Here is a 14,905-nt window from a genome sequence, read left to right on the forward strand (position 1 = left end):
TGAAGGTAGGATACTGCTCAAGGTCAGGTTCATACCTGCCTGGGCTACATAATCAGAGAGCTCCTCAATGTCTCTTTTCATGTAGTCCAAGGAGGTACGTCTCAGGTCGTTTACACCAGCGTGGACAATGACTGAGTCGTATTTGTACCTGTATTCAGTGTCATTCACAATATCCCCTTCACGTAAACCACAATCAGCTTTGCTCAGCACTAAAAACTTAAAGTGGTGGATATATCCATTATCAGCAACGTGCTTGCCTAATGCATTGCTAGGTTTCTTATTTTGAATATCATTTGTGTGTTCAAGTATCCTCTCCTTTAATGTGCGGTTGGTCTTACCTACATAAAAACCTTCACATAGAACACACTTGTCCAAATATACTATATTTTTATCAGTTTTGTCAGCATAAAAATGAAATTCAATGTTCTGATAATCTAGGATGAATAATAGATGTAACAATCCAGATATTCCTGCATGCACTACAGGATCTACATGCATAGATACCCCTACACTCTGAGTATACCCTTCTAGAGGGTGTCTGTTTGTAGTATAAACATTGCTTCAATGTCCTATGATTCTTGAAGGCAAACTTAGTTATTGTTGTTGTGTCTTTCGGCTTTTCCCGGTTAGGGGTCACCCCAGCGGAACTCCGGTCCGCTAATGATTGGCAGTAGATTTTTACATGCCACGTTGCCAGCCCTGATGCACAACCTTCAACGAAGGTACGCCCATTCACGCATGTCTCCACGCAGAAGACGCTCTAGCTGAGAATCGAACCGGACAGCGTCTTCCTGTGATGCGACAATGCTACCGCAGCACCAACACAGCAGTTTTTGAAGGCAAACTTAGTACAGGACCTTAATACTTTACATAAGTCAGGATCTGTCATAAGTATGGGCCAATTCTTCTTCACAATGTCACATACCATATGCACATTTCTAGAGTAAGTTAAAGTGACCCTATTAGTTTGCTCTTTAACACTTGCCTCATTGTCATCTGATGGTCGTGTTATATTTCCAGAGAAGTAGGGTTTGGTTTTAGTACTCCTAACTCCTCTAGCCTCATCTATGGCCTGTTCTGTTTCTCCTATTCTATAGCCTCGATCTAAATGTTCAACTCTAAGGGTATCTAGAACCTTTTCTAATGGAGCTGCTTCAGTATGTAACCTCATAACTGTAAGTACCTGATTTTTCAACACATTCCTGGAAATGTGCCTTGGGTGCATGCTTGTTTTATAAAGAATATTATTCTTTTTGCAAGGTTTCTTAAACATACTTGTGGATAAATTACCGAACATATTGTTGTTGACTGAAACATCCAGAAAATCTATGCATAGTAAATTTAAGAAAGGATGTAGTGTTGTATAAAAAAAAACACAAATTCTATCAACAAGTCAACAGACCCTTGCCAAACAAAAAATATGTCTTCGACAAAATGCTTATAAAATTGAACATGTGTCCTAAAATGTTCTTCATTAAAGACTAATTGCTTCTCCCAGTGTGCAAGCACAATGTTGGCATATGTGTTCGTACACACGGTACCCATAGCAACCCCCAGTTTCTGCAAAAAATACTCTGATTCAAACATAAAAACATTTTCAAGTATCAGTCCCAACAGAGCACATAATAATGTAACTTTTGAGTTAGAGAAGATACTATCAGACATAAGAAATAATCTAACACTGTCTATCCCTTCATTAGGGATCACTGTAAAAAGTGAATTCACATCGAACATTACAAATAGACTCTCAAAGCTATCAAGATCATTAGACCACATGTAAAGATCTTGCAAAAATTGCTTTGTATCTTTCAAAACAGTAATTATAGTGCCTAGAAATTACCTTAATTGATTTTCCACATAAATAGATATTGGCTCTGTGAGCCAACCTCTACCCGACACAATAGGATGGAAAGGGAAGTCAGTACTGTTTTTTATGTACTTTTGGCAAGCCATAAATTATGGGTGTTCTTGGATGTTCCACCACAAAGTATGTGTATTGATTACAATCTATCAAATCTGTTGTTAAAAGGTCAGTCTCTGACGAGAAAACTTCTGCCCTTTCCCTGTTAGGTACTTCCTCCCTAGTGGCTCGTTATTCCATTAAGTGTAGTTATGAGCAGCAGATGCTTCCTCTAGGGCTGCTGCTTTTGGATTTGTAATAAGGAGATATTCTTGGCTTCAGCTTCAACCTTTGCCTGATGATATTAAGCCTAAGGTAATGATGCTCCTCTAGATAATAAACACTTGTCTGGCAAAGCTGCTGTTGCTTTGTTTAAGTCTCTTCAGGTTAAGGGCAAGGCTTTACAGGAACTTAAATTGTTTGTTTCTCCTGTACCTAAATTTCAGATAAATTACCCCAATAAGCCTGCCTTTGTTCATAGGCAGCCTCATCCAACCCAAGGGTAAAAATTGTGGGAATCGGGCTTCTCCTCTTAAGGCTACTCAGACTTCTGTGCCACAGAGATCTCCTTTCCCTGATAAGCCAGGTGCTGTTTAACTATCATATTCCTTCCAGCCAATTCCTCCTTTCTCTTCACCTTTCTCTCTCTCTCTCTTCCTGTTTGGTTAAAGATTACTCAGGATTCCTGGGTTCTGTCCATTATCTCCCAGGGGTATTTCTTGATCTGGAAATCTCTCCTCATTTTATTGGAATTCTTCACCCCCCTCAGGAACAGCTGTCTTTCTTTCCAGGGGGACTTTGAGATCTCTTCACTCAGGGTACTGGTCAAGAGTTTCCTGTCTCCCAAAGGGGGAGGGGTTACTTCAGAATGCTTCCAGTGTCCAGGAAAGATGGTACTTGAAGACCTATTCTAGACCTTTCTCATCTAAACACATTTCTGAAGGTTCCCTCTTTTGAATGTTGTCCCTTCAGACTTTGTTCCCTCTTTTGCTTCCTCAGGCTTATATGGTGTCTCTAGACTTCAAGGATGCTTATCTCCATATCGTAATTCACCACCTTCTCAGGAAGTTTTTGTGTTTCTCTGTTGCTTCCTGGCATTTTTAGTTCTCTGCTATGTCTATTCACCAAATGCCTCGCTCTTGTGATTGCCTTTTGCAGGCTAAAGGTGATCCAAGTCTCCCCCTACTTGGATAATCTCCTGCTTCAGGCATCCTCTCTAGAGACCTTATTGCAAAATCCCCATTTTATTATTTCCCTGCTACAAAGCCTGAGGTTCACTATAAATTTCAAAAAGTCCTTTATGACTCCAGGGAATGTCTGAGAGCTCTGGGGTTCTTGGCCTTCACCATTCATATTTTCCCTCTAGCTAAGCTCACATGAGAACATGTCAGTGGTTTCTGAAGCCAGTTTGGCTTCAACCTGCTCATCCCCTAGAATTTGTAGTTCCTCTTCTGCCTTCTCTCAAGAAGGAACTTTATTGGTGGATTCAGCAGTTGACTCTAAATTCAGGGTTCCCTTTTCATCCTCCTCTTTCCTCTCAAGAGCTGTTCACAGAAGCATCAGAAATAGGATGGGGAGCAGCATTTGACTCCCTAAAGGTGGACGGAGTCCGATCACCTCATCAACAGAAAGAACACATCAGTGTCAAAGAGAAGAGTGCTCTTCTGCTGGCTTTTCAGGCTTTTCATCCTCTGTTCTTCCCAGGAGCTCTCAAGGTGTTTAGAGAGACTACCACAGTGATATGGTATGTAAACAAACTGAAGGGGGGCAAGGTCTTATCTTCTTTTCTGGTTGGCACTCCTAGTGCAGGAACTCGCTACCCAGTATCAAGTGACTCTTTATTTAGTTTACATTCCCTCAGTTCAAAATATTGTGGCAGATTCTCTGAACAGGTCCATAACTCATTCCCACAAATGGATGCTTCACAGGGATGTGTTTCTGGACATTGTCCACCAGTGGGATACTCCTCAAATAGATCTTTTTGCCTTCCCTCTGGACAGACAACTTCCTCTATTTTGTACCAGAGTCCCAGGTCCTCTGATTTGGAAGGAGGATGCCCTATCTTTTTCTTGAAAGGGGATGTTTCTTTATGCCTACCCCCTTCCTCTCATTCCAAAAGCCCTATTCAGAATTCAACAAGATGCTCCCAAAAGCATGTTGGTGACTCCCTTTTGCCAAAGACAGCATTAGTTCCCTCTTCTTCTATATTTAGCCAAGGGCAGCCATCACAAGTTACCTCACAGCATGGATCAGTTCACACAAGACAACGGATCTCTCATCCATCCCCACCAGTCCATTCTTCATCTGACACTGCAGGTGATAGAATTTTTATTCCACATAGACACCTTTTTTTTCTGAGGACATGCTAATGGTCCTGCAGGAGGCCAGGAAGCCCAATACTAGGAAATCCTACTTATCCAAATGGAAGAGGTTTTCTCTTTGGTGTCTTTCTTGTAACCTGAATCCACTTTCTGTGGATGTTCCTTTGATTCTCTCTTATCTGTTGGAATTGCTCAATGCTGGTTTGGCTTACTCTTCTGTTAAGGACCACTTATCAGCTATCTCTACTTGTCTGCCTTTATCTCCTCCTTTAGCTTCTAGATTTGAAGCTCAACAATTTATCAAACGCATCCTTCATATTAGACCTCCCAGGAATACAGTTCCTCTGCCCTGAGATCTTAATTTTGTTTTAGAAAGCTTGACCCAGGCTCCTTCTCAGGCTACAGCTTCAGCTTCCTTACAACATTGGAAAACTGTTCTTTTGTTAGCGCTTACTTCTGCCAGATGGGTGTCTGAGCTCCAAGTCCTAATGACTTGTCCTATTTTTTTTGGTGATTCATAAGGACAGGATGTCCCTGTGTACTAATCCTTCCTTTATGCCCAAGGTGGTGAATGAATTGTCCCTTAATCAGTCTATTCATTTGCCACACTTTTTTCACTTCTCTGCAATCTGCCAGTGAGAAGGTCCTGCAAACATGGGATGTGCAAAGACAACTCAGATTTTATTTGGATAAGACTAAGACTTTCACAAAATCTGATCAGCTCTTTGTTTCCTTTCATCCTAGGTCCTTATGACTGACTGTGTCCAAGCAGACTATTTCTTCTTGGATTTCTAAAGCCATTTATTTTTGTTATTCCTTTCATGAGCTTTCCTTGTTCTGTTGAGGCTCATTTTACTAGAGCTATGGCTTCTTCTGGTGCTTTTTTTTAAGGTTTTGGATACTAACTTTATTCTTGAGACAGCTACCTTGACTTCTCTGCATATGTTTACCAAGCACTACAAGTTGAATGGAATTTCCAAAGCTACAGTTGGTTTTGCTAGGGTCATTCTTTATGGTTTCCTAGGCAGCTCTGCTGGTCCTTCCTCCTCCTTTTCATCTTCCTGATCTTTAACACTCTTCCCTAATGTCACGAATACTGCAACAGTAAAATGGAAGGAAATAGTACAGTTGTGTAAAACCTTAATATAACGGTAGATGTCCTTCTCTTCACTGTTGCAGTATTCACTCCCTCCCTCGTCCCCTGGTCCTTTTCCCTTCTGCATGTACTAATTATCTCTTTTCTCCTAGGACTTGTATTCATACTGGGGCTCTCAGTTCTGATGATGGTACATCTGAACATCACCTTGATGGCCTACATTATGCAAGGAGCATATGTGTGACATATGGCATAACTTAAAGCAACCTAAAGGCTTTGGTATACCACCAGACATTGAGCCGCCCTGGGCAGGGGTTCCCTAGTATAATGTAATACTGCAACAGTGAAAAGAAGGACATCTATCATTATGGCACGATTTTACACAACTGTAATTTCCTCTTCATTTAATCTTTATGATACTCAGAATGGGCTTCAGTGCTTTTGCAGGGCTTAAACAATCTTGGTATAAAAAGTATGGGTCGACTTCACGAGTGAAAATTCAAAATACTGAATTTCATTTGACTGATACCACAATACCTAATTTTCAAAACACTGAAAATTCATTTGACTGAGTCTCATTATACTGAAATTTTACAATGACGAATTTCAAAATATGTGTGTTTAGGCCACGGTGGTGCAGCGGTTAGCATTGTCGCCTCACAGCAAGAGGTTCTCCCGTTCGATTCTCGGCTGGAGCGCCTTCTGTGTGGTCTGCATGTCCTCCCTGTGGTCAAATGATGTTAAAGACATGCAGGTAGGTGCATGCATGAATGGGCGTGCCTTCTTTGAAGGTTGGCCATCAGGCTGGCAACTCAGCACCATAAAAATCCACTGCCAGTCATTAGCGGACGGGAGTTCTGCTGTGGCGACCCCTAACCAGGAAAAGACTAGACATGATGTGTTACCCCTCACTTGTGACTTGCTTGCGATAAAAAAAAAAAACTTATTGTAACTTAAAGTGCTGACTGTCAGAATACCACTAGTAGTGCAGAAAGTAGTGTTGCAGTCTTTCTAAATGTGGGTATTTCTCTCTACATTTTTTATGGGAAGTATATGGCAGAAGTTTTGTGCGCTCCTGGCAGTAGTGGCAGTGTATACAGCACTGTAAGGTAAGTAAAAGGTATATGCTCTTTTCCCCACTGTAGTGCAATTCTGGAGTTTGTATATGTAGTTGGGGGAGTAGGGGTGTGCACACATTGGGGATTGTGGGGGACATACCCTCTCCCCCACCTAGTTTGGTTTTATATCATCCGGTTTCTGTTAAGAGGGTAAGAAAGTATTTTTGAAGTTTTGGAAAGAGTTATTCATTGGTGTTGTAAATGTGCATGTTTATGCTTAAAATTCAGTATTTTGAAATTCAGTATTGTAAGCTTTCAGTATAATGAGGCTCATTCAAATGAATTTTCATTATTTTAAAAATTAGGTACTGTGGTCTCAGTCAAATGAAATTCAGTATTTTGAGTTTTCAGTCATGTGAAGTAGATCCACAAAATGTACACTTTCCTTCCTTTCAGAATAATGCACATAATCACTTTATCTAATTTTATTATGACAGTGAGGAAGCTACTTAAACTAAAACCACTTACAAATGTCAGGGCATAAACACGTAGGATTTCACACACAATGGTACATAACTGCGGGAATTTTGTTGTCTTGGGGCCAGATGGAATGCATGTTTATAACTGTTCTTGCCTGATGTTCTTTTTGCCTGATGAATGTATTATTCAGTACTAATGTTAAACTATTCTAAGTGACCCTAATAATGTATTTTAGCTGTCTGTACTTTATTTGCTGTTATCATTGTTCTATGAAACAAGGTCATGGGTAAAAAGGGCAAACATGCGTGCCCCCCCACATACATTTTCAGAAGGACAGCATTGTGATTCAGATATAAACTATCTCACATTTCCAGTTTACAGGATTTGATTGTGACATTACTTATTTGCTTGGCATGAAGCCTAGAAAACTATTTAATATACCTGACATTTGATATCCAGTATGGAAATGTTTGATTTCCTAGAACTCTAACTACCACAAATGGGAACTTATGAATCTGCAGATGTTCTTCGTGTTTCACTGTTGCAGTCATCACCTGTGGATTATCCCTGCTGTGGTAGCCCTTGGTCGGCCTGAATACCAGAGTCAATGTTTTTGTGCGCCAGTTGCCATCACCTGTAGTTTTATGTCAATGCTATAAAGCAAGACAGCCGGTGTGACTACATCAGTCTTTCTTGCCGTGGAGCCTGTAGCAGAAGCAATTCGCACGAGTGCCAGTCGGTTGCTACCAGAAGTTGAATTTCAGCAGAAAACATCTAAAGCTAAGTACCCTGTTAGGGACCCTTTTTTCTTGCACTAACCAATGTCTGAAAAAGTTAAAAATTATCTCACTTGTGGAAAGCAGATCTCACACCGAGACTTTCATTAATACTGTATCACTTGCCAGTTCTGTGCCCTCTTTAATGCGAGAACCATTCGCTGTAGAGCTCTCTTTGTAGACAATTATTTTCATGTTCCATCTTCGAATTCTGATATGATATCCATCACCAGCAATCTGTGGACATTCTGAAAAAATGTAGAGATAAAGATAGGGACAGGCCACACAAGGCTATGCCTTCCGAAGATGCTACCGCTAAGCAAGTTATCGGTTCTCCGGAATTCAGTAAGGTGTTTTCACAGCCCCTGATGCCAGATTTGCTATCTACACAGGCCTCCGCAGAAATCTACTTCATCTTCTGAGCCTTTGGCTGTCTCTCAGGCAAAAGCTCCCGAGAGGGCCTTTCGCACTACCGAATCTAGACAAAAAAATTACATCTTCGCATCCGACTACCGCTTCTCAGAGACTGACAGAGTCTCTCAGGCCTAGAAGCCAGGCCACTCCTAGGAAATCTGCTTCTAGCCACCATCTTGCTACTGCTCTCCCACCCCAAGCTCAAATGCTTAAAATGGCAGAGGATCTCATCTACCTTATCCAAGGTACTCAGTCCCCCACTCCTAAAAGGAAAAGGCATCCTTCTCCAGAAATTATGACAGACCAAGGGTCTGAGGAATCTGATTATTCTGCTTTCGAAGAGGAGCAACATCCCTTCACTGTTTATGAGGTTTCAGATGCAGAGTAGTCCATTCCTTCTACCTCCCCACCAGAGGACCTCTCATTTGGGGAACCCTTCACTCTCTCAGGGAACATTTTCAATGGGAATCTCAAGACTTCCCACAGTCTAAGAAAAGACTTAGAGAGTTTCTGGACCTGCTGCAGCACAGACCCCTGGCCATTCTACCTATTTTGGAAGTGGTGGATGATGTTTTCCATGAATCCAGCTTAGCCCCTGATGCCCTGCCTCCTGCTCCAAGTAAACCTAACAGGTACTACAGAGTACTGGATTCTCACAAATAGCTGTATAGGAATCCTGCTGCAGACCCTGAGGTCATTACACAGGGACCCAAAGGAGCTAAGACTAGTTCTGCTAAGAATCCTCTTCCTTCTGACAGACTCCAGAGCTCTGGAAAGATGGGGTAAGAAAGTATACACCTCTGCAACTTTATCTATCAGAGCACTCAGTTGTCAGTTTCATATGTTAAAATATCTACAACAAACTTTGGAACAGTTAAAACAGAAGATTGCTACCTCTCCTGACTGTGCCAACTCAAAAGAGCTGGTAGAATTACTACATTCTGCTTGTCAAGTGGCCAAACACTCATTACAATGTGGATCTGATGCCCTAGAAGCCTCTAGCATGGCAGCAGTGACAGGATCTGTTATAAGGAGACATACATGGCTGAAGGAACAACCTCTCCCTGATCATGTCAAGTCTAAACTTATTGATGTATCCCTAGATAAGGAGTGCCTGTTTGGGGAAAAAGGAGAAACAGTGCTTAAAAAGATGGAGGACAAAGCAAAATCTTTGCAAACAGTAAAAGATTTATCTCAAGTTCAACCTCCCAGATTCATCAGGAACTTTCCCTCTAAGCACTGGGCCTTCCCTGCACCTAGCAGACAGGGCCAAGGTAAGCCCTGCAGGGACAGGCCAACCAGGTCCCTATCCCAGGGCCAGAAAAGAAGCAAACAATGGACCACTTCCATCTCTAAGGCAGGGAGTTCTAAGCCAAAATTTATGGCAAGCACTCACAATGACTCTCCCTCCCCTCTGCCCTCCCTTCACTCATCAAAAACTAGGAGGAAGGCTCACCCTCTTCAAAGACAATTGGATTTCTATTAATGGGTCTTAAAAATAATTTCTCAGGGATACAGATTCTCTTTCAGTGAACTCCCAATTCCAAGAGGGTACCCAGATCCCCCCCAAACCAGTGAGCAGAGGCATTGAAACAGGTTCAAAGTCTAATATCCCAGGGGGCAGTAGAACCTGTCCCTTCAAATCAAACAGGAAAAGGTTTTTACTCAAGACTTTTCCTTGTTCCCAGAAAAGAGGGCACTTGGCGCCCCATCCTGGATCTGTCCAAACTGAACACCTCTTTGGTGGTCCTCAAATTCAAAATGCTAACTTTGCAACAGCTCCTGCCTATGCCAACAAAAAAATTCCTGGCTTGTGACACTAGACCTAAAAGATGCCTACCTCCACATCCCCATCAGGGAATCATGCAAAAAATTCCTGCACTTCAGAGCAGGATATCAACACTTTCAGTTCTCTGCACTGCCCTTTGGCTTATCTACTGGTCCCAGAGTATTTACCAAATGCTTGGCCCCGGCTATAGCATTCTGCAGACAGAGAAATATACAGATTTACCCTTACCTGGACAACGGCCTCATTCAGACAGAGTGCAAAGAAAAGTTGCTGCAGGACCTTCTCTTTGTCAAATCTCTCCTAACTTCCCTAGGGTTTATTATCTGTGAGAAAAAAACAAAACAAAGCCCCATTAGGAAAATTATTTTCCTGGGAGATGTGCTAGACACAGCATACCAAATGGTCTTCCTATCCCCAGAAAAGCAGAGCTTCCTGCCTCTCTACTTCACCCAGCTGGCTTCCAGAAGTCACCTCACTGTGAGGAAGTTCATGCAAGCCCTGGGATACATGGCATCTTGCATCCTTCTTATCCCCCTTACCAGGTTTTACATGAGAAAACTTCAGTGGTACGTAAAGAGCCTTTGGTGTCAGCAGTCTCAGTCCTTAGAGACCACACTTCCTCTGATCCCTTGTATAATGTCTGAATTTCTGTGATGGGCAGAGGCTTGTGCTGTGAAGAAGGGCCTTCCCTTCATCCTCCGCCCTTCCGGCCAGACCATCACCACCGACACCTCAGACATTGCCTGGGGCGCTCACCTAGCAGGCAGGTGTACCCCAAGGCCTTTGGAATGCCCAGCAACTTCACTTGCACATCAATCAGAAAGAAATGATGGCAGTGCAAAAGTCTGACTTCCTTCCAACCCCATCTCAGGCCAGGGGTCCTCCTTATAAAAACAGACAACACCACAGTGATGTGGTACATCAAAAAGCAGGGGGGCACCCAATCTTACCCCCCTGTGCAGGTTAGCCATGAGTCTCTGGCTTACAGCCACTTCCATGGGGCTACACCTAATTGCCCAATTCCTACCAGGGGTCAACAACACCCTGGCAGACCACCTAAGCAGAAACTTACTGGACCCCCTTGAATAGCAGGTCCACAGCAGAGGTGGATCTCTTTGCCTCGCACCTCCACCACCAGCTGCAAAGGTTCTGTACCAGGGAGTATCACCTCTTAGCGTGGTAGGTGGATGCCTTGACCTTCCCCTGGAACTCCCTCTTTGTGTATGCGTACCCTCCTCTGCCCCTTATTCCCAAGGTTCTGATCAAAATAAGAGAGGAGAGACCAAAAGCCATCCTCATTGCTCCAGATTGGACCAGACAGCATTGGTACCCCTTATTATGCAGCCTGACCTACAGCCCCCAAAGCTGCTTCCCCTGATGTCAGACCTCTTGACCCAGGAGGGCGGGGGAGGTACTACATCCAGACCTACAGACTCTCCATCTTTCAGCATGGCATATGCACTGAAAACTAACAAGGAGTCCCTGTTAGGCAAACAGGTCCTGGACATCATCACAGAGACCAGAAGGCCCAGCACAAGAAAATCACATGCAGGAAAATGGAAAAGATAATGCTCATGGAAACAATCCAAAGGGGCCAGTACCTCCCAACCTTCTATCTGTCTCATCCTGGATTACCTAGCAGAGTTGCTCAATAGTGGCCTCTCTTTCTCCTCTATTAAAATTCATGCCTCGGCCATTTCTGCCCATTATGATTCAGACCCACCCCTCTTCTCTCATCCCTTGATTAATTAATTCCTCAGAGGGGCTTCTAATCTCAGGCCTCACAAAAGGCCTCCCACATTACCCTGGGACCTGAATTATGTGTTAGAAAAACTAACCTTACCTCCTTTCATACCTGCCACTTGCTGTTGTTGTTGTCTTTCAGCTTTTCCTGGTTAGGGGCCTCCACAGTAGAACTCCGGTCCACTAATGATTGGCAGTAGATTTTTACAAATGCCAAGGTGCCAGCTCGACGTTCAACCTTCAATGAAGGCACGCCCATTTACGCATGTCTTTCGAACGCCCACCCAACCACGGGGAGAACATGCAGACTCCACACAGAAGGCACTCCCCGCACTCCAGCTGAGAATCGAACGGGAGAACCTCTTGCTGTGAGGCAACAACACTACCGCTGCACCACCGCGGAAGCCCACAGAACTGAAATACCTCTCATGGAAGACTGCCTTCCTACTAGCTATCACCTCAGCCAGAAGGGTCTCGGAACTTCAAGCGCTCATGGCTGTTGAGCCCTTCATCATTTTCCATGCAGACAAAGTCTCCCTGAGGACTAACCCCTTTTTTATGCCGAAGGTGGTATCTGATGTGACCCTTAACCAGGCCATACACCTTCTCACCTTCTTTCCCAACCCTCAAAACAAGGGTGGGGGGGAAGAATTCTACACTCACTGGACATGCACAGACATCTCAGATACTGTCTAGACCATACTAAGCCATTCAGAGAAACAAACCAACTAGTTGTAAGCTTTGCCCCGGGAGCAGAGAGGAAGCCCATATCCAAACAAACCTTTTCCCAGTAGATTTCACACTGCATCCATTTTTGCTACAGACTACATGGGAAGCCCATTCTTATGTCTATCCATACCCACTCCACTAGGGCAACCTCCACTTCTACTGCCTTCCTTCAGAAGAGTACCCGCCAGAGACATCTTGGAAGCTGTCACCTGGACCTCTATCCATACCTTTTCAAAACATTACCACCTACCTCTCTTTTCTAAGTCTAGGGCAGGGTTTGCCTCTGCAGTTCTGCAGGGTCTCCTCACCCATACCTAGAATTCTACCTATCGTCCCACCTCTTTCCTCAGCTTTGGGAATCCTCCCACAGGTGATATCTGCAATATTAAAACATGAAAAACATAGTACAGTTGTGTACATTTACCATAAATGTAGATGATCAAGTGTATTCACTGTTGCAGTTTTGGTTTCCCTCCCTCCATCCCCCAATTATCATCTTCCCCTAGGGGGACATAAGCTTCCCAAGGTGACGTTTAGCCACCAGGACCACTTCTCTCCTTTCCCTTGTGCTTCTGATGGGTTATGGCAAGAAAAACTGATGTAATGATGTCGGCTGCCTTGCTTTATAGCTCTGACAACCTGATGTCAGACGACAGGCTATGGCAGCCGGTGCACAAAAACATTGAATCTGGTATTCGGGCTGACCGAGGGCTACCACAGCAGGGATAACCCATAGGTGATGACTGCAACAGTGAATACACTCAAACATCTACATTTATGGTAAGTATACACAACTGTACTTTTTTGTCAAAAAATACAATACTCATGCAATCACAGAATGCCTGCTTTATAAAAAATAAAAAAAAATGCAAGTAAGCTGTCTACTGAATTATTTGTAAGATTTATAAGACAGTGTTGATCCCTGGCTAAATGCAAATGGCAGACATAATCCCTTAAATAAGGAAAATGGTGTTTGTGAATAGAATTTCTGCCACAGTGAAAGTAATGCAAAGGTAGAGAAAGAAATCTTGAGGCATCACACTTTTATCACACTTTATCTGAGTATTTTTGAAGTTGTGGAAATGTATTAATGTTGTATATGTGTGCTTATTGTTTGTGATTTATTTTGTGAATATTTATAAGGGTGCATGCTGATTTTAAGTTCTGTAACAATCTGTTATAAATAAACTGAACTATGACAGCACTGGGTGCAGCGGATAGCATTCTCACCTCACAACAAGAGGTTCCCTGTATCGATTCTCAGCTGGGGTTCCTTATGTGCAGAATCTGCATGTCTTGCCTGCATTCCCCCTGGTGCTCCATTTTCTTCCCACATTCCAAAGACATGCAGTAGGTAGATTGGATAGTCTAAACTTGCCATAGGAGTAAGCAGTCATGCTAGTGTGTGGTGTGGATGAACTACCATGGCAGGGCTAGACTCCCAGCAGTGTAAACTTTGGTTCTAGATGATTGTCACTGCTGAATTGACACCCTGACCCCATATGCAAAAATGAGGCAAGGGGTTATGGATGGATGGATGGATGGATGGATGGATGGATGGAAGGATGGATGGACGGACAGACTGTAGCCTCATGCATGTAACAAAGTGGTCATTAATTATATACAGCAATAAGTATATTTAATTCAAACTTACAAAGGTTACATGCACTTCTAGTCTTTTATTAAGTATCCTTTAGTATAGATATGGAAGCCACTACATAAATGATACAAACCTTGCTACATGAGCTGGAACATCTCATATTTTTCTAGAAGCTGGTTAAACATATTACATTTAGTTAACAAAGGAGTTCACCCTGTAGTTTCCTTTACTGTGCACCACAAAAAAAATCTGAGAAGTGGCATTTGATTTACATAAGAAAAAGGTGACAAGAATGGCAAGCTACTGTTTAGACATACCGATAAATGTCTTTGTCACAAAAGGTCACTGAAACCTTTGTCATATATATTGAAATTATGTCTGCTTTATGTTAATAGAACACAATCTATTTATGTACTTTATTTTTCCTTCACAGTAACATTTCATTGTTAACATTTCAAATCAGTATACTGCAAATAAGTAATTTTGTGATGTTATCAAAATGTATATATTAAGGCCATACTCAGTCTAAAACTTCATGAAGTATTGCTTGGACATACTTCACATAGTTCAGAAAACAAAATGAAATAAAATGTGAGTGTATTTTATTAGTGGTTATAAGTTTTGAACAATAATATATGTTTCCCTGTATCTGCAGGCAACCACTATTCACGTCAAAATTCATTACCGATTTCAAGGAAATCGGACACCAATACTGATGTCAGAACAAACTTTGCTCACAGTCACAGCAATAGGTCATCTATCCCGCCTGGCACAGGTATATGTTTATAATTTGTTCAACATTAGAAATCATTCCAGTTAAGTTGATATTTTTCTGAAATTTTAACATCAAGCACATACTGAGTTGATATTAATAATTATGACTTAAATACTTACATTACCTTTGCATGATTTGGGAAAGGGACAATGAACCTATGTTGTCTGTCTCTTCCATTACTGGTTCTTCACTTGCCCCATTTCCTCTGTTAATTCTTTCTCTAG

At 42.4% G+C, this 14,905-nt stretch overlaps 1 protein-coding gene across 3 annotated transcripts in view; it reads left to right on the forward strand.

Annotated features, from left to right (window-relative positions):
- The window catches only part of LOC122809200, a 377,799-nt gene that overhangs the window by 275,441 nt on the left and 87,453 nt on the right, over positions 1 to 14,905 (forward strand). For all 3 annotated transcript variants that reach the window (XM_044080508.1, XM_044080510.1, XM_044080509.1), the window contains one exon: positions 14,562 to 14,681. In XM_044080508.1, the coding sequence (XP_043936443.1) occupies positions 14,562 to 14,681 (120 nt within the window). The remainder of the gene's footprint in view (positions 1 to 14,561; positions 14,682 to 14,905) is intronic.

The sequence above is a fragment of the Protopterus annectens genome, chromosome 8.part0 (genome assembly GCF_019279795.1).
Source record: "Protopterus annectens isolate FY-2018-M chromosome 8.part0, PAN1.0, whole genome shotgun sequence".
Lineage (NCBI taxonomy): Eukaryota > Metazoa > Chordata > Ceratodontiformes > Protopteridae > Protopterus > Protopterus annectens.